Consider the following 20,571-nt stretch of genomic DNA (forward strand, 5'->3'; position numbering starts at 1 on the left):
GTATGCTTCTTTTGTATGTGTCTTTTGGGACTATTTACCTTACAACAATTTGCACATTTATCTGGGATATGAATGAATTCAAAAATGTCTTGTTACTGTCATATTTGTGCTATGCTAATTTGCTATTTGCTAATTGAATTGTGCAGAAATTATGAAAAATTGACGGAATACCCTTTACATTCCTAAAGCAGAAATTTGTTGAAAGTTGAGCCCAAAACAACTATTTACCATATGCTAGAAGAAATAAACAAACCTGTACCAACTTGAACAACTGAATATTTAATGTGGTCTAATTAAGCAGTATTAAATGAACATAATTCACTCCCGTTCTCTGCATCGGGAGCACAAAAGAAAACTATGGATTTAAAGATTTAAGGATTTGGTCTTTATCCGATTACGCAGTGTATGGACTCCGCTGACAAACAAACTACATCAAGACACACAATTATTTGCTTTATGACGAGCCACAAAAGAAATAGTAAACTATTTTATTGACATAGTCCAGTTTTTTCTATGTACAGTTACTATGGTGAACAATATCATGGTCATATCGCATAGATATAGCAAGGAAAATCAGAAAGCATTGTTTACATAAATACATTTTTCATATTCTGAAATAAGACCTTTATTTTAATTTCAAAATGACAAGAATTTGGTGTGTTTTTTTTCTTTTTTCTTTTTTTCTGAGATAAGAAAATATAGCAAATGTCTAAGAGACTGTGCAGCAGTGTCTAATATTTTTACCGTCCTATCTGGGGGTTGGGGGGACCGTTAGCTTCGCTAATGTTAGCGTCTATTGTCTAAATTTAATTATTTATTCATTTATAATTTATTTACTTATTTGACGTCCCATAACTGCCCAGTAAGGAGGCTGTTTTTATGATTTATGGGGATTGTCATTTGTTTTATTGAACGCTAGATGGCATTGTGGTAAAGTGACGAAGAGGGATTTTTTTTTCTTTAGCCGTTAGCATGTAGGCCTTATCCAGAACTCCCAACGGCCGTTTTTTTGTTCTGGGACTAAATAACTGACCAGTAGCAAAGATAATTATCAATGTGTGAAATTCTACCATAATGCAGCGGACTCTAATGAGATCCCAATGTAAATCAACACCTTGGTCATTCTGATTTTTTTTGCAAATTTTATAACAACATCCTCCTAGTTTCTGTTTTGAGTTGTGCTGGGCAATATATATCACTGATATTTAAAAGGTGTCTGATATTAAATTTTAGCAGATATTAATTGATATTAAAATTCTGTTGAGCAATTGTTTATAACAAAACATCTTTAATACATTCAAACTAAATTATTAGCATGTTTCCTTTCTGCAAATATCAATGTTTGCAATGTGTTCCCTTTGGTGTCATATTTGTTAGAGAAAACAAAACAGACAATTGAAAACATTAATGTTGGTTATGAGACATTCATTGATCATGTAGCAGCACTCAGGAATTATGCGTTCATTAAATTCATTGGTATAAACTTAAATGTTGTCTAAAACATTGTGAAAACATGATATATATGGTAAATGTTTAAACAATATCGCCCAGCACTACAGATTATGTACTGACTGACTGTGTTTATGAAATCTTACACTTTGATAAACCTATCTAAATATATGGCATTCCATGGTCAAGTTTACATGAAGTTATAGAAAGATGTGTATAGTATCTTTCAACTGAGCAGGACAAATGAAGGCTTGCTGGGTGAGTCTACTGCTTTTGAAGAGGAGCCTACACTTCATTCTGCTGGGTGATGTCAGTAGAGACACTATTGAACTCGCTAGCTCTAGTGGTCATGCCCAAGTACTGCTTTAGAAACTCGCTGAAGCGCTTCTGGTTGTTCCACTTCCGCGCAGACTTACGGACTCCTATGAATCCTCCATACCTTTTCTGTAAGGACCTACCGGGGTCCATGAATTTCCTGTAGCCGTACTTGCTTTTGAGGAAGCCTCCAAAACGTTTGCTCAAGTTGACTGGAGCACCTTCTTCATCATTCTCCAGCTCTGTGCCTCCTTCGGGTTCCTCTTCTTCTTTCTCTGCAGACTGAGACTGCTGGGATTGGTAAATTGCACTAAGCTGAGTGCTTTGGCTTTCTCTGCCCAGATCATCCAAACCCAGAGCCCGGGCCACATGGTCAAACCTCTGCAGGTTTCCAGAATACAAGAGGCCTCCATCCCCTTTGTCCAGAGGGAGAACAGATTCAACCTCCTCCTCAGCTCTTTTCAGCATAGCGCCCCCTAAAGGAAGAGCAGCCAGGTTTCCGTCTTCCAAGGCTGTGCGACACATCTCCCAGTTCAGGCCCAGATAACCCTTGCCACATTCCACCAGGCAGACCTGAGATTGGAACAAGGGAATACCATTGGGTTTTAATTGGTTACATTATTTTGACTGATTAATATGCTTTAGGTAGGCTTTAGGAGAGTAGATGCTCTCACCATGACAGTAATCCCTGAAGTTTAAACAAACAGTTTGCTAACAACTTCTTCCATAGATGAGTTATAGATCACCAACAAAAAAAAGTGACTTTTTATTTAATTCCTTCAGATTACATTTAAACCCAGGAGTTATGAGAGTAAAACACTGAAATGTGAGCTCATATATAATAGTGCTAAAAGGGTTAAATGGACAGTGCAGAGATGTAGCAGCATATCGTTAAAGTCACGATGCATTAATCGGTGCATCACAAAGAAGAGTGAGCAGCTCGCTCCCCTTCAGCGAAGGGAATCAATTAAGAGAGATGAAATTAAAAGCCGAGTGCCAGAGGAGGTTGTGAGTCACCACAAGAGAGAGAGAGAGAGAGAGAGAGAGAGAGGGGTGGAGGTTTGAGAAAGGGATGCAGAGACAAAGATGTATTCATTCATGCTGTAAAAGTGATCGAGTCATGCAGAGGGAGATTCCACCGAGCATGACATGGACCAGTTCTGCTCTGTCACTTTTCACCACCAGCCGTATGACGCTGTTGGGTTGCTGCTTTCTTATGCGAGATAATTGAATGTCCACAGATGTTTAAAGTCAAAAGTATCTCTTATATAAATTAGCACAGCTGCCCCCTCATCTGCTTCCGATCAACATCAAATACAGAGTTTCAGCTTATCTATCAGCCGGGAAGGAGCATTATCAGCATGGCTCATTGAACCCACTCAAATGCAGACATGTTGGAAATAATGTAACTCAAGTCTTATGTTCTTGCTATACTTAAAAATTAGAGGGCATAATTTCCATGTTGTAAAAAAAATGGATATATTTGAAGACCATGAGGGGGTGGCAGAGTGGTGCAGCAGGTAGCGTCACAGTCACACAGCTCCAGGGACCTGGAGGTTGTGGGTTCGATTCCCAGGTGACTGTCTGTGAGGAGTGTGGTGTGTTCTCGCTGTGTCTGCGTGGGTTTCCTCCGAGTGACTGTCTGTGAGGAGTGTGGGGTGTTCTCCCTGTGTCTGCGTGGGTTTCCTCCGAGTGACTGTCTGTGAGGAGTGTGGTGTGTTTTCCCTGTGTCTGCGTGGGTTTCCTCCGGGTGACTGTCTGTGAGGAGTGTGGTGTGTTCTCCCTGTGTCTGCGCGTGTTTCCTCCGAGTGACTGTCTGTGAGGAGTGTGGTGTGTTTTCTCTGTGTCTGCGTGGGTTTCCTCCGGGTGACTGTCTGTGAGGAGTGTGGTGTGTTCTCCCTGTGTCTGCGTCCCTGTGTTTCCTCCCACAGTCCATAAACACACGTTGGTAGGTGGATTGGCGACTCAAAAGTGTCTGTAGGTGTGAGTGTGTGAGTGAATGTGTGTGTGTTGCCCTGTGAAGGACTGGCGCCCCCTCCAGGGTGTATTCCCGCCTTGCGCCCAATGATTCCAGGTAGGTTCTGGACCCACCGCGACCCTGAACTGTATAAGGGTTACAGATAATGAATGAATGAATGAAGACCATAATGCCAATAAAGGTAGTTTTTGCAGATTTTACATCCTCTGTGACAACTCAGCCTTCCTAGGCCATGAGTCCACTCTCTAGTTGAGTTGCATTGCTCCCATTCGTCCTCAATCACAGCTTGCCTAGTGATAGCCAGAATGGACATCTTTCAGCCGATGTGACAGATCTGAGCAGTGCGTTAAAGGGTCCAGTGGGGTTACTTTGGTAGCAGTGGGTGGGCTCATATGTCCTAGGGTGGTGTCACTAAACAGTGTGACTGTGGGAGTCGTAGTTAATGGTGTGGAACTGACAAAGATTGATAATAAGGAGAAAAATCAGTAAAAAAATTAAGGATAAAATATATATATCTTTAATTATTTCCTGCTGTATCATGGAAGTGAACCAAAAACTTAAAAAGCTACCTCTAAATAAACCTGTCTCTCTCTTTCTGTACTGACAGAATATGAACAACACGCTTGAGACTAATTGCCCTTTTGTTACTGAATGCTGCTAACAATGACATAAATCAACGTATTATCATTTAATATGTGATATTACGCTAATCCATGGCAACCAGCCTGCATTAAGTGTTTTGTTTCTTTTTTGCATTGCGTATTTAGCCATTCTAATAGAACATATTAATAATAATACCATAATGTCTCTGATTAAAGGAGGCTCTCACCAGGGTGTTGAAGGCATGGTCTTTGGGCAGGAACTGGCCACAGGTCAGACAGTCTCTCTGGCAATCGCAGCGTCCAGGGACACACAGCCCCAGGAGCAGCAGGGTCCAAAGAGGTGTCTTCATGATACGCTTAATGATGGCTGTAAAACAAGATGGAGAAGACACTGAGTTAGGGGGAGACAGAAAGGATGAGGTGAGAATTAACTGCTGATTCCTTCCGTAATTACAATCAATACATTCAGATTTCATTTGAAGTAAATGAGAATTCAAAACAGCGCAACAAGGTACAATCATCAATGACATTTGACAACTGCTCTCTGATTAGGATCATTGTGGATCAAATTTGCGTGGATAAAAGCCATGAATATTTAAATAGATCTCAAACTCTTTGACCTTAGCTTGTCATCAGAAAAGATTGAAACAGTTTTGTGTGTGTGTCTGTGAGGGTATGAGAGTGTGTGTGTGTCTGTGTGTGTGTTTGTGTGTGTGTGTGTCTGTCTGTCTGTGAGGGTATGAGAGAGTGTGTGTGTGTCTGTGTGTGTGTTTGTGTGTGTGTCTGTCTGTGAGGGTATGAGAGAGTGTGTGTGTGTTTACACATACGTATGACTAACTGCATCTGCAAGTACTTCATTAGTAAAACTCATCATCGGCTGTAAATGAGGTTTGAATTAGTGCTTGTGGCATAATGAGACCTGAAAGGAAAAGAGTACACTGAAATATGGCTCAGAAACTTTCACTGCCATAACAAAACCTTAGACAATAATGTGCAAAAGTCAGAGACCACCTTTAATTTATTGAATTTTCAAACAAGTATTATATTCATTCATTCATTCATTCATTCATTCATTCATTATCTTTAACCCTTATCCAGTTCAGGGTCGCGGTGGGTCCAGAGCCTACCTGGAATCATTGGGTGCAAGGTGGGAATACACCCTGGAGGGGGCGCCAGTCCTCCACAAGGCAACACACACATTCATACATTCACTCACACCTTTTGAGTCGCCAATCCACCTACCAACGTGTGTTTATGGACTGTGGGAGGACACCGGAGCACCCGGAGGAAACCCACGCGGACACGGGGAGAACACACCACACTCCTCACAGACAGTCACCCGGAGGAAACCCACGCAGACACAGGGAGAACACACCACACTCCTTACAGACAGTCACCCGGAGGAAACCCACGCAGACACAGGGAGCACACACCACACTCCTCACAGACAGTCACCCGGAGGAAACCCACGCAGACACAGAGAGAACACACCACACTCCTCACAGACAGTCACCCGGAGGAAACCCACGCAGACACAGAGAGAACACACCACACTCCTCACAGACAGTCATTGAACCCACAACCCACAACCTCCAGGTCCCTGGAGCTGTGTGACAGCAACACTACCTGCTGCGCCACCGTGCCGCCCACAAGTATTATATATACTGTACAATTAGACGTTAAGGTAATCCACTTACGTATAGAATATATAATTAAAACGTTGGAGCCAAAATGAGACACTTAACAACTGTATAAGTCCTGATAGTGCACAAGAACCCATCAAAATAATATTATTTTATATATTAATATTAATATGTAAAAAATGCATGTGATAATAATATAATATATAAGTTTATTGTTTACTTACAAGTAGCATAAACATGGAAAAAACATTATTACATTTCCGCACGGGAGCTGTCACCATCAGGAACAGAATTTGAAACTGTAATCTTTGAGAGACAAGACAGCATCAAGCTCCACTCTCACTTCTGTTCTGAAAAATATCACAGTCGTTTGTGTCCATTCTTTCACTGTGAGAAAACAACTCAATGCTGTGGGCCTGAAAGAATATAGAGTGGTCGATAAGCCATTTCTGAGGAAAAGGTAATTGGCCAAAAAGAAAACAACTTGAAAACAAAGATGCTCCTGTTTTTTCACAGAACAATGGACTGGATGCCCCTGAGACCAGACCTCAACATCGTTCAATGTGTTTGGGATTACTTAGATCACGAAGAGCTGGAAATGCTGGCGAAGAAACCAGCATTTATCTGACGTAAGAAACACAGCCAAAAATAACACGAGGATAAACACAGAGGAAGATTAGGTCCTGGACAAGTCGAGATGAGTTCTGGGAGGTGCCTTATCTGATTAGTGGAACTCTCAGCAAACAGACTTTTTCTATTAGATTCTTTTTCAAGGTTCAGAAACAAGTTTGCGGTCAATCAATTGCAGCGCTGTCTTTCAGGGAGTTCCTCCAACTCAGTAAAAAACAAAAGCCCAGACGTAACTCACAGAGGATCAATAGCAAACTGAGATTTTTATACAGCAAAAGAAAAGGCTGGGTGAGTAACTATAAGGAGGTAGGTGAATTATACACGCGGCATATAGAAGGTGTAAAGTAATGGCTTATTGATGCTGTACTTCTAAAGTCAGCTTATAATGTTGTATTGATTTTCTGAGAGATACTGCTCTCTTCCTGTTCATAGATTATATGCTAACGTATCTGATCAGGCTCTCTCTGAACTGCGCTGGTCTCAGTGTGTGGAGATGAAATGGTAAGTCAGGAAATCTATCAGAAACATTCCTTTCCTCCTTTCCTTCCATGGCTTTGTGTAGGGAGAGGGTCAATAGACAGCTACAGTCATTATCATAATCCTAATAGTGATTTACATCTGGTCTTTCCACATTAACTTTCATCATCTGGTAATCTCCTGTGTCTCATAACGTCCAGATAATTCCGCCTTGACTTCCATCGTGGCTTTGTGCGACTGCGGCGTCCTTCTCGCTAGATGAGGAAATGAGGAATCCTTCATTTCATCACAGTCTTCCAAAGCTTTTAAATGGAGACAAAGCTTGGCTAGCATCCACATCACATTAGTTAATTCATTTACATCATTTTAAAAAGAGCTGACCTTCTTTAGATGATTAAATAACAACCGAATACAGACTGAACCTGTGACCTTTGGAGTGATCTCATATAGTCCAAAGAGACCACTGGAACATTGTTCAGAAATCAGCTGAGCGAAGAACATTGCGGCTAAACACAGCTTTAAAAACAAACCAAACGGGGAAATATAACGTTAAACAAAGAACCCCAGGCTACTGGCCCAAAGTGTGGGGTTTATTTATTTATTTATTTTTAGCTCCACAATGCTCTGAGTGTGTAACATCAAGTTTTCAACATTTATTTGTGTCATTTCTTTTCAGAATGGTCATTAATTATGCTCATTATCAGCATCTAAATGGTGTATTTTAAATAAAATGACACAGAAACCACTAAATTGAGGCATTTTGCAGTATTATTATTAGAGTCTTTGTTCTACCTGTTACAAGTCTTTTGAGCTTAACAATGATTTTAAAACTTAATTTTAAAAACAATGCCTAGGGTTATGGTGGTGCAGCAGGTTAGTGTCGCAGTTACAGGGACCTGGAGGTTGTGGGTTCGATTACCGCTCCGGGTGACTGTCTGTGAGGAGTGTGGTGTGTTCTCCCTGTGTCTGCGTGGGTTTCCTCCAGGTGACTGTCTGTGAGAAGTGTGGTGTGTTCACCCTGTGTCTGTGTGGGTTTCCTTCGGGTGACTGTCTGTGAGAAGTGTGGTGTGTTCTCCCTGTGTCTGTGTGGGTTTCCTCCGGGTGACTGTCTGTGAGGAGTGTGGTGTGTTCTCCCTGTGTCTGTGTGGGTTTCCTCCGGGTGACTGTCTGTGAGGAGTGTGGTGTGTTCTCTCTATGTCTGCGTGGGTTTCCTCCGGGTGACTTTCTGTGAGGAGTGTGGTGTGTTCTCCCTGTGTCTGCGTGGGTTTCCTCCGGGTGACTGTCTGTGAGGAGTGGGGTGTGTTCTCTTTGTGTCTGCGTGGGTTTCCTCCGGGTGACTGTCTGTGAGGAGTGTGGTGTGTTCTCCCTGTGTCTGCGTGGGTTTCCTCCGGGTGACTGCCTGTGAGGAGTTTGGTGTGTTCTCCCTGTGTCTGCGTGGGTTTCCTCCGGGTGACTGTCTGCGAGGAGTTGGTGTGTTCTCCCTGTGTCTGCGTGTGTTTCCTCCGGGTGCTCCGGTGTCCTCCCACAGTCCAAAAACACACGATGGTAGGTGGATTGGCAACTCAAAAGTGTCCGTAGGTGTGAGTGTGTGAGTGACTGTGTGTGTGTGTGTGTGTGTTGCCCTGTGAAGGACTGGCGGCCCCTCCAGGGTGTATTCCCTTCCTGCCTTGCGCCCCATGATTCCAGGTAGGCTCTGGACCCACCGCGACCCTGAACTGGATAAGCGCTTACAGATAATGAATGAATGAATGCCTAGGGTTATTTAATTTCAGCATTCATATTAAGCATCAGACAAACCCAACAACACATGACAAAGTACATAATTCACAAAAGAAGGGAATGAGACGAGTTATAATAAGTTCCAATGCAGAGGCAGGTTATAGGTAAAGAGAGCACAACTGCATTTTAAGGTTGGGTTTGAACAGAGACAGAGAGTTTGATTGTTGAATGTGTGATGGGAAAGAGAGTGAGTCTGGAGAAAGCTTTGTCAACGAAGCTCTGGAGCTGCAGACCAGCAGAAGAAGCCCTGAGTGTGTGCTTAGGTTTAGAGGAATGAGGGCTGTGTCCAGCCTTTCCCTTTCAAAACAGCCTCTGTTCTTTTCAGAGATATTTGGGCGTGCCTGCAAATTCCTGTGTACAGTAAATGTGAACACTTAGTAAAGCCATAAAGCACTGGAACTGTGTTTATCTGGAGATGGCATAGTGTGGGTAGAGCCCGTAATAGTGTCCAATAAAATCAATTTAATATTGAAAAATTAACTTAGCTTGTTCTTTTCCACACACTGTCTGTTTAAACACTTATCATCTCAAAGCTACTTCCTCTTGGGCGCATTTATTTAGTTAGACTCCAGTAAATAATGCACATCCCAAGCCGATTCCCTCCTAAAAAGATATACTCCATCATTTCAGACGTGTTTCCTCTAGCGATGACAGAGCATGCTGCCAAACATGCTTGGCTAAGAAGACAATTGCTCAATTAAGCTTGAGAGGCAAATGGTGCTTGTAGAGCATCCAGCATGGCTCATTTCACCATCACTGGTGGTATAGTCAGTGATGAACACCATGGGGACTCTCAACAGCAGACAATCATGCATTCAGAGGAGTTTAAACTTTGTTATTAAAGATGTAAATAGCTTTGTGTTTGGATTCTGGAACCCCACTGATGTAGTAACTCACACTGAACAGGTGTGAAGAAGCACTCTAGTCAATCTTGCCACAGTAAACATACACACAGTTGTGATCCTAGATGTGTGGAACTCCAATGGTGTTAATACAACAAGGCCCTAAAGATAAAGAATCAAGATACTTACGATTGAATCAATATAAATGACTCTAGAGTAAGGACTAATTGACATGGAAAAAAAAAGCAGAATTGCGCAGGGAGTGTCGCTGCCACAGAGACCCAGGGTGCTGGGGTTGTGGGTTTAATTCCTGCCTCAAGTCGCTGTCTGTGAGGAGTGTAGCTTGTTCTCCCTGTGTCTGCATGGGTTTCCACCCACGATCCAAAAAAGAAAATGCACAAAAGTGTGAGCAACATGGTGAGTGTGTGAAAATATACACATGTGTGTGAGTGTGTGAATGACAGGGTGTATGTGTGAAGTTGCCCACAGGTTTCAATGTGTGAGTGACTACATGAGTGTATGAATTTGTCCACAGGTGTGTGTGTGAAGACGAGTGTGTGAAGATGTGCACAGGATTGAGAGCATAAGAGCCTGGGTGAACGTGTGAAATTGTCCAAAGGTGTGTGTGTGAGTGTACGTTGTCCATGGGCGTGAGTGACTGAATGAATGTGTGAAATTGTGAATGGGTGACTGGGTGAGTTTATGAAACTGTCTACATATGTGAGTGTGTGAGGGACTGGGTGAGTTTGTGATGCTCGGTGATGGACTGGTGCTCTGTTCCTCTGTTGGATCCAGTGATTCCCAGTAGGCTTTGGACCCACTGAGACCCGGAACAGGATGAAGTGGTTACAGAAGTGTGTACGAATAGAGAATCGTGTGGTCTCTAGATGCTTGTTTAAGGAAATACATTCACACAATTGCCCAGGTGGAGAGGTCTTTTAGAGAAAAATAGGGTTCTAAAATGTTCAATATGAGACAGCTCCTGTCCATCAAGCTCTCATGTTGATTACAGTCACTGTGCTCCCCAAGCCTCTCTGTGCTTGAGATCACTGCAAACGTGCAGCAGAAATCAATGGCAGTTATTGTCAAGCGTGTCGTAAGCTTGAGTGCTTTTACCACCCGATATCTGATTTAAAATTACCTCTAACATTAGTTGTATACTGAAAGCATTCAATCAATGGAGTGACCACTTGCGTTGAAGAGGTCATATTGTGGTTTAATGAGGTTTACATGTACTCCTGTGTCACTGGTGACTCCTGATGACTCAGCAGTGTGTTCAGAGACAGAGCGAGAAAGCCCAGGACGGTATGTAAACTTTTTTGAGCAAGTAGCGCTAGAGCGAAAACAATAATGAAATAGAATTGAGATTAAAGCAATGAAATAAACTCAATAGCACCTAACAGTTTGTTTTGTAAAATATAAAGATAACCATTCAGGTTATCCAATCAGGAGCACACCCTGTGGACAGCACTCCAGTCTATTGCAGGGCACTATAAATAGCATAATGTTATTTATTTATTTATTTTATTTAATTTAATGAGGGGCAGCACTGTGGTGCAGCAGGTAGGTGTCGTAGTCAGACAGCTCCAGGGACCTGGAGGTTGTGGGTTTGATTCCCGCTCCGGGTGACGGTCTGTGAGGAGTTGATGTGTTCTCTCTGTGTCTGCGTGGGTTTCCTCCGGGTGGCTGTCTGTGAGGAGTGTGGTGTGTTCTCCCTGTGTCTGCGTGGGTTTCCTCCGGGTGGCTGTCTGTGAGGAGTGTGGTGTGTTCTCCCTGTGTCTGTGTGGGTTTCCTCCGGGTGCTCCGGTTTCCTCCCACAGTCCAAAAACACACGTTGGTAGGTGGATTGGCGACTTAAAAGTGTCCGTAGGTGTGTGTGTGTGTGTGTAGTTGTGTGTGTGTGTGTGTGTGTGTGTAGTTGTGTAGTTGTGTGTGTGTAGTTGTGTGTGTGTGTGTGTGTGTAGTTGTGTGTGTGTGTGTGTGTGTGTTTGTGTGTGTATAGTTGTGTGTGTGTGTGTGTGTGTGTGTGTGTGTGTAGTTGTGTGTGCTGCATGTTAACTGAATTGCTTTTTCTTTACTTATTTACTTTCTTTACTCCTAGCACACAAAAGAGCCCTGTCGCATTGTACTGCACTATGGGGGGAGCAAGACATTAAATTCTGCTCGATCCAGCATTTCTACGTCACACTGTTGTACATGAAGGTCATGGACACTAACTCCACCACTCTCTCGCTCTCTCTCTCTCTCTCTCTCTCTCTCTCTCTCACACACACACACACACACACACACACACTCCCCTGCATGCACTTACACACACTTCTACATGCACACACACAGACAGATATACTGCAACAGTCCATAAAACGGGTTCAGTTATACTTTAAATGTTCTTAAACACAAGACACAAGTGCTTTTAAGATTGTAATAATCAACTGAAATAGAAAAATTCACCACACTGCAGAGCAGTAGGATCGACAGAATTCCCTTTGACACCCATGACACAGCAATAAACGATCTAATCATAACCGCTTATGGTCATTTTCATGCTTATAATACACATAAGTCTAGATAATTGATTTCATTACAGATATTATGATATTATTAAATTAGACTTATGTGTTCAGAGGTTAAGGGATATTCCACTGATTCTTAAATATCTTGGAAAGTCACTGAGATATAAAGTCTATCTGAGTGTTTCACTGATTCAGATTTTTTACAATGATGACAATATGTAAAGTTGATCATGATCTGATTCATTCATTCATGGTCTGTAACCACTTATCAAGTTCAGGGTGACGGTGGGTCTGGAGTCTACCCGGAATCACTGGGCGCAAGGTGGGAACACACCCTGGAGGGGGCGCCAGTCCTTTGCAGTGCAACACACATTCACACAACCAGAGACACATTTAAGTCGTCAATCCACCTACCAATGTGTGTTTTTAGACCGTGGGAGGAAACCAGAGCACCCGGAGGAAACCCACACAGACACAGAGAGAACACACCAAACTCCTCACAGACAGTCACCCGGAGGAAACCCACGCAGACACAGTGAGAACACACCACACTCCTCACAGACAGTCACCCGGAGAAAACCCACGCAGACACAGGGAGAACACACCACACTCCTCACAGACAGTCACCCAGAGGAAACCCATGCAGACACAGTGAGAACACACCACACTCCTCACAGACAGTCACCCAGAGGAAACCCATGCAGACACAGTGAGAACACACCACACTCCTCACAGACAGTCACCCAGAGAAAACCCACGGAGACACAGGGAGAACACGCCACACTCCTCATAGACAGTCACCCGGAGCGAGACTCAAACCCACAACCTCCACGTCCCTGGAGCTGTGTGACTGCGACACTAACCTGCTGCGATCTGCGACTTCCTGATCTCCTCTAAAACTATTCACACCAATCCACTCTGAATCACTTTCTTGGCATCTTTAGGACCTAATTAGGCAGAAACCATTGATTTCCCCCTTTAAGGCGTCTGTTCAATGCTTACGTAATGGCTTACACCAGTATAAAAGAGTTATAGATGTAGTGTATCATCTCAGCACATATGCTGTAAAAATATACAGCAAAAGATATATATGGCATTAGGGGGAAATGTGTGATGTATGAGAAATCTATTCCTTTTATAATGGTTACATGAGAACAACAGTGTAGTGTAGTAAGCTCTGAACAGTGGAAATCACTTCATACACAACCACATCCACTTTTTACAGTTTACGTATGTAACCGATCCTTTAAATGTGCACTGTTGAGTGAAACAGCCACGGATGGTAGTCCTCAGATGATGTGAAAAGTCAGCTTTGATGTGCAGTGAAATTCCAGCTTCATTGATGTGCCACCTTTTATTCATTATTCATGTACAATGTGGCCTACATATAACCTGCATTATTCTGCTGAGTCATGAAACAACATTGTTTATTTGTCCCAGTGAACGAGACTTTTGAGAACCCTGACACGATGTAATGTGGACAGAGAATCATAATCCTACAACCAGTACACCCATGGATGAACATTACATGGACCATTAATGGAACCTTATCTTTCAACATTAGGAATATCAAAGGATCTCCGGATGATTAAATACATATTAATTCAGTATTCCTCACGAACACTGGATCAGTTTAACACCAAGGTGTCGTCAGCTCACATTTATTTCGTGACTGGAGATTAAGCTCATGTACTTTTTTTCATCTTGTCTTACAGGCTATGTTGAAAATCCAGCAGCACATCTAAGCGCATAGCTAATCGACAATCCATTTCACCCACTCTCAGCTTACTGCATGGGATAAGTGTTACATATCTGCCTCAGGCTGCTTAGGAACACTTTCACACTGTAAAACATCAAACATCTCCGCTCCACTTTTCCGCATAAACCATTTACACGTTTATATCTCTCAAAAAACGTTCCCCAAAAGTGTTCTAAAACAATTCGGTTGTTCCCTAGAGAGCCACTGCTGTAAACGAATATTTTTTTCAATCTCCAGACTGTGTCACGAGACTTTAACATAGTACAGCACCATTAACCGTAACTGTAAAGAGTCGTAACACTCACAAATGTCTTTTTCAAACATGCTTCCCAAGGGAAACAAACCTAAAAACCTGCTTCTAAAGAAATCAACGTAATATACGAGTGCTGTCTGTATCTGTGATGGTTAAAGGAGATTTAATCACTGCACAGTAGACATCTGTCTTTTGTTGCATGGTACTCACTGTAATGTACCAGGCACCATGGCAACAGCCCAGTACAGTTTAGAAATTAACATAACTGTTTGTGGTAAATCTTTAACGTATATAATACAAATGTGGTCTTAATGTGTAAGGTGCTTTTACTGTCATTGCACAGTACTAAAATAAAAAGACGGCTCATTTAACCCATTCATGTACACAAATACACACACACACACACACACACATTAGTGTCTGGGCTAGTGAGCAACAAACACACCTGGGCGGCCACCTCTGTGCCTGGAGTGTAGTTAGGTGTTAGATGTCTTTTTGAAGGGCAGTTTAGCCGTGAATGTTGAGAAAGTACGATTCCTTCACTCCATTTGCTCCCATATTTTCTGTCGGGCCACGGGTCCGTACCATCAACCTTTAAGGCCCTAGTCCACTTCTCTAACCTTTAGACAACATATGTCCTTTAGACTGAACTGCCAGTGGATAGGAGATTTGTTTTAGAACAGGGTTAAACCTAGCCTGGCAATCTGAGGCTCAGTCTGTAACAGAAGTTTGAACCCTCTGGTGAGTGCTGACCGTTTAAGTTCTTAAATCAGAGTTAAAAAGGGAATTAATCACACACAGATTAACTCCAGGATGTGAGGACTTTTAAAGGCTAATTCATTATGCTCTCTGTAAAAGCAGTGATGCTCCTCTGCTTTATTCATAAGGACAGATCCCTAATCAGCTGCAACAAACTGGAACAGAAAGTAATTTATAGGCTCTCGGAGCTGAAAGCATGCGCTGGACTTTTAAGCCCACCGCTCACAAAAAAAAAAGAGCAGTTCTTCTCTAAAAGACTTTTACTGCTCAGTCAATACTCCCCCTTCCCCAGTCAAAGGGGAACCTTAATTTAACTCTCCACAGTGCATTCATTTTCCTGAAGTATCCTGGGGTTGGTAATGAGCCAGGACAGAGGACAGGATCCTCTGAAGATTGGCACTGATCTCAGTGTGAATCAATCGATGAAGCGATGATGAGAATATCATGAGAAATATGCGCCTGCCATTGGAGCAGAGAGGAGTTACATCCTGACCTGATGCTTATCTGCTGAGCCTTATAAACTGCAGAGTGTCCACTGAGACCTTCTCACAGATAACAGTGTGAAAGGAGCACCTCGTCCTGGAGATATTTCCGATATTGACACATTTACTGAAGGTCAAATATCAGATATAAAACTGTAAAACCAACTTTATGTTGGTGTAATTGAGCTGGACTTAAATAAACCAATGTCCAGCTGCTGGATTCTGAATAAAGTCATTTTTTCAGCATATTACAGCAATAAATATGATTATTTTAAAAAGAAAAAAACAATCTCGCTTTTATGAAAGAGACAAAATGTTAGTAGGCTTTCAAAACACAAATCACTTGATTGAGGTGCGTGCATCAGTCCTACATCAATGTAATATGCTAAATCAAGACAGTTACTGCTAAAAAAGAAATGGAAAACCATGTTCTTACAAAAATTCTTCTCACAATTGACTGAAAGCATTCAAATGCCCTTAAAAAATGGAGTGAATCAGGTGCATTTGATTCAAGTAAAGCTGACACATCAATTTTGTCATAGCAGCTAACTACTTATGACATACCCCACATTATAAACTGTTTATTTATGTTTACATAGTAAACTCCCCCACTGGAACATACCTGTGCCGAGTGTGGATCAGGCACCTGTCCTGAGAAGATGAAGTGGAAAGTAGCAGTAGCCTCCTATTCTCTTCTTGCGTTTGTTTCAGAGAGGATGCTGTTGCTCAGCCCCTCTTATAGTGACACACCCCTCAGAGTGGTCCAACCCCTGCCCCCCCCCCCCCTTTCAACTACTAACTGTGGTAGGGAAAAGAACAGGAGACACAGGGGGAGAGCCTCTTACGTACAGCTGTGGACAGACACGCCTCACCGTGTCAAGACACACGTCCGAGCAATCTCCTACGCCAAGTTTTACGCTCACTGAGATCAGACCAGGGGGCTAAAAATACAGCCCCAACACTCCCCCCACGTATACACTCATCTCAGACTGCATCCCGCAATGCTTTCTATTCATCTTTTCTTTCTGAGGAGTGGCTCTTGATGGTTTTCCATTTTTCACATACTGTATATGTACATGTCGGTATATGGCCCTACAGACAGAAGACCGATGATTGCATATATAACATGATTAAAATTGTCATCTCACATTGTCATCTGAGATAAGACATAAATGTAATAAATTAAAGGTAAATATTCCTTTAATTTTTTTTACTTGATCAAATTAACTCTGAATTTCTGAATCCTGATGTGAATACGGCTTCATCTTTAATCCGATCATTTCTTCAGTCATGCAACATATTTGATTATCATTTAATACAATTTTAAAAAATAATACCCTTTCGACTCCAATGACTGCGAACTGTTCCCTTTGTTTACTCTTGGGACATAATAGTTTTATTATAGTTTTACATTTACAAGGTATTATGGTTTGTTATCCTCTAATTAACACCTTATTAATATTGATCCTTACAATCAATAATGGAATACCAAGCCTAGAGTTTAAGGGGTTAAATAAGAATAAGCAAGATGGAGAAAGCTACTAAATGAGACTAATACCTGAATTAAAAATGTTAACATACTATGATGTTGTTTAAAAACGGATCCATGTAGATACAGGAATATTTGACAATATCATTATGGATCCCAGAGAAAAGAATTATTGATCCACTCTATGGAAAGAATTCTTCCACTGAATAAAAATAAGAGCTAAACTTACTTGAAATTTTCTGCTTATTGCATTGAACATTAATGGAATTATTTGCATCGGGCATGGGCGGCACGGTGGTAGTGTCGCAGTCACACAGCTCCAGTGGGTTCGATTCCCGCTCCGGGTGACTGTCTTTGAGGAGTATGGTGTGTTCTCCCTGTGTCTACGTGGGTTTCCTCCGGGTGACTGTCTGTGAGGAGTGTGGTGTGTTCTCCCTGTGTCTGCGTGGGTTTCCTCCGGGTGACTGTCTGTGAGGAGTGTGGTGTGTTCTCCCTGTGTCTGCGTGGGTTTCCTCCGGGTGTTCCGGTTTCCTCCCACTCAAAAGTGTCTGTAGGTGTGAGTGTGTGAGTGAATGTGAGTGTGTGTTTTGCCCTGTAAAGGACCGGTGCCCCCTGCAGGGTGTATTCCCACCTTGCACCCAATGATTCCAGGTAGGCTCTGGACCCACTGCAACCCTGAACTGGATAAGCGCTTACAGATAAGGAATGAATGAATGAATGCATCAGGCACCTTGTTTTAAATGTCTACATAATAGTTCTGAATAATAAACGCATTGTGTAGATCATGAAACATTGAAATGATGAACTGTGGTGATGTGTCAGTGTTGCAATGGGTCTACAATTATTTTGATATAAAAATGATCAATCACATTTTGGAAGTATGTGTGCTGTCTCTGTGTATGCCTAGGTCTTCTCTGGGGGCTCCGGTTTCCTCCCACAATCCAGAACAACACAGGTTGTAAGAGGGGTTAGCTGTGTGAGACTGTGAGAGTGTGTGAGTGACATGATTAGAGTGCAATGCCTTGTGATGGACTGTATGGCACCCTGTCCAGTACCAGTTATTCCAGGTAGACTTGGGACCCACACTGATTCAGATTAAGTATTTACAAAAGATTAGTGAATGATTGAATGGAAGTACACTTTATGGACAAAAAAATTGGGACACCTACTTGCCATTCTAAACCCAAAGGCTGGAGTAGATCCACTTTTGCAGCTATAACCGTTTCTACTCTTCTGGGAAGGTTCTCTATTAGATTTTGGAGCATGTCTGTGGGAATGTTTGCCCATTCTTCCAGAAAAGTATTTGTGAGATTAGACTCTCTCTGATTTTGGGAGAGAGGGCTTGACTCACAAAGTATTCTTGTTCATCCCAATGGTGTTTGATGGAACTGAGCTCATGGCTCTGTGCAGGTCAGTCATGTTCTTCCACACCAAACTCACCCAACCAGGCGTTTATGGACCTTGATTTGTGCACTGGGTCATAAGCATGCTGGAACAGAAAAGGGCCTTCCCCCAAAAACCCATCTCATAAATTTTGGAAGCATACAAATTTCCAAAATTTCTTAGTATGGAAAAGCATAAAGATTTTCCCTTCAAATCTTTACAGTTGGCACAGTGCACTCAGGGAGGTAAAGTGTGACTCCTCACAGAACACATTTCCACTGCTCCAGAGTCCAGTGGCGAGGCACTTTACACCACTCCATCAGAGTGGCATTGTGCTTGATGATGTAAGGCTTTCATGCAGCTGCTTGGCCATGGAAACCTATGCCAAGTTCCCGGGACACAATTTCTGTGCTGATGTTAAAGCCAGAGGAGGTTTGAATCTCTGAAGTTAGCGGAGCATTAGTGACTTTTACTCACTGTGCACCTCAGCGCTTGACGTCCCTGCTCCTAATTTTACGTGGTGCCACTTCATGGCCGAGCTGCTGTGGTTCTTAAATTCTTCCACTTTTCAATAATATCGGTCATACCTTGTCATGGAATATATAGAAGGGAAAACATTTCACAGCTAAATTCTTGCAATGATGGCATCCTATTACAGTGCCATGGTCAAAATCAGCAAGCTCTTTAAAATAACTGCAGGGCTGGTTGCTTGATATGGTACACCTGTGGGACTGAATAAATTCAGCAATTAGGGCGTTCCAATAATTTTGTCAATATACTCTATATTTGGCTCTATCAAAGCCTTATTTCCTCGTCAACGTTGAGTGATGAATAAACAAAAGACGATTTGTTTAAACTTTTCCTTGTAACTGTCAACAGTCACGTATTTACTTAGTGCCTGGTTTCCAACTCTGGGATTATGTATGTAAAGTGTGTGGCACAGCAGGTTCGATTGTGGGTTCGATTCCTGCTCCGGGTGACTGTCTGTGAGGAGTTTGGTGTGTTCTCCATGTGTCTGCGTGGGTTTCCTCCTTGTGACTGTCTGTGAGGAGTGTGGTGTGGATTGGTGTTAGGATAGGATAAGTGCTTACAGTATGTTATTTATGTACAGTATGTACGTATGTGTGGCATGGTGGCGCAGCAGGTAGTATCGCAGTCACACAGCTCCAGGGGCCTGGAGGTTGTGGGTTCGATTCCCGCTCCGGGTGACTGTCTGTGAGGAGTTGGTGTGTTCTCCCTGTGTCTGCGTGGGTTTCCTCCGGGTGCTCTGGTTTCCTCCCACAGTCCAAAAACACATGTTGGAAGGTGGATTGGTGACTCAAAAGTGTTCATAGGTGTGTGTGTGTGTGTGTAGCCCTGTGAAGGACTGGCGCCCCCTCCAGGGTGTATTCCCGCCTTGCGCCCAGTGATTCCAGGTAGGCTCTGGACCCACCGCGACCCTGAAGTGGATAAGGGTTACACATAATTATTGAATGAAAGTTCAGTTGGGTCAGATTTTCTTTAAAGGTTGTGCTACATCAGTCATTGTCAAAGAGAGAACATACCAATACAACACTATGTATCGTAATAACACTTCACCTGGGGAATATACATTTCTATCAGACTGGGCCATTCACTAAGGCTTTATGTTTGAATGGCAGTTTGGAAATAAAACTATTTCATGGTGTTGCAACAAAATCCAATCTCTAAAGTTGCTGCACAGGACTTTCCAGATAGCTTTGCTTCTGTGGATAACGTGTGAAATGAAACACAGCCTTGGACTGCAAGTCCAGGCGGGCCGAGTAAGAACAGGACGGGACTGTGACTGTGGGAAAGAAATTAGAAAATTGATCGGCCTGGTTTTGGTGCGAGCAGACAATAGATTCTGGACATGAACCCACAGACATGCATACTTGCCCATAGACCAGGCTAAAACCACTGCCTGCATGTCTTTGAGCAAAGACAGCTGTCTTTATTATGATAGTGATAACGGTCTCTCGCTGTGCTGACCATCTCCCGGGGCTCTGAGGGCCTGCTGCCCGAGATGAGCTCTTATTGTGGCTCTCGGTTGGATGGCTTTGGACGAGGCTATTTGATAACTGTGTTATGGGATGAGTTCTGCCTATTGTGCGGCCTTCTGCGTGTGGCCACACTGGGGTAACAGGGCAGTGAGGAGCCACACAATGAGAGCCCATTAAGAATGTGGTTCAGTTAGGTCAGGATCGGCCCCAGGGTGGGA

At 42.8% G+C, this 20,571-nt stretch overlaps 1 protein-coding gene across 1 annotated transcript; it reads right to left on the reverse strand.

Moving 5' to 3' along the window:
- Window positions 1–510: 510 nt before the first annotated feature.
- Window positions 511–16,179, reverse strand: pnoca (prepronociceptin a). Its single transcript, XM_066642651.1, has 3 exons — window positions 16,104–16,179; window positions 4,572–4,711; window positions 511–2,337 (listed from the first exon to the last, which is right to left on the reverse strand). Exons 2-3 carry the CDS (start codon window positions 4,692–4,694, stop codon window positions 1,735–1,737), a joined length of 726 nt encoding a protein of 241 aa, XP_066498748.1. The 5' UTR covers window positions 4,695–4,711; window positions 16,104–16,179; the 3' UTR covers window positions 511–1,734.
- Between the last annotated feature and the right edge of the window lie 4,392 nt (window positions 16,180–20,571).

This window comes from Hoplias malabaricus, chromosome 1, assembly GCF_029633855.1.
Source record: "Hoplias malabaricus isolate fHopMal1 chromosome 1, fHopMal1.hap1, whole genome shotgun sequence".
NCBI classification, from domain to species: domain Eukaryota; kingdom Metazoa; phylum Chordata; class Actinopteri; order Characiformes; family Erythrinidae; genus Hoplias; species Hoplias malabaricus.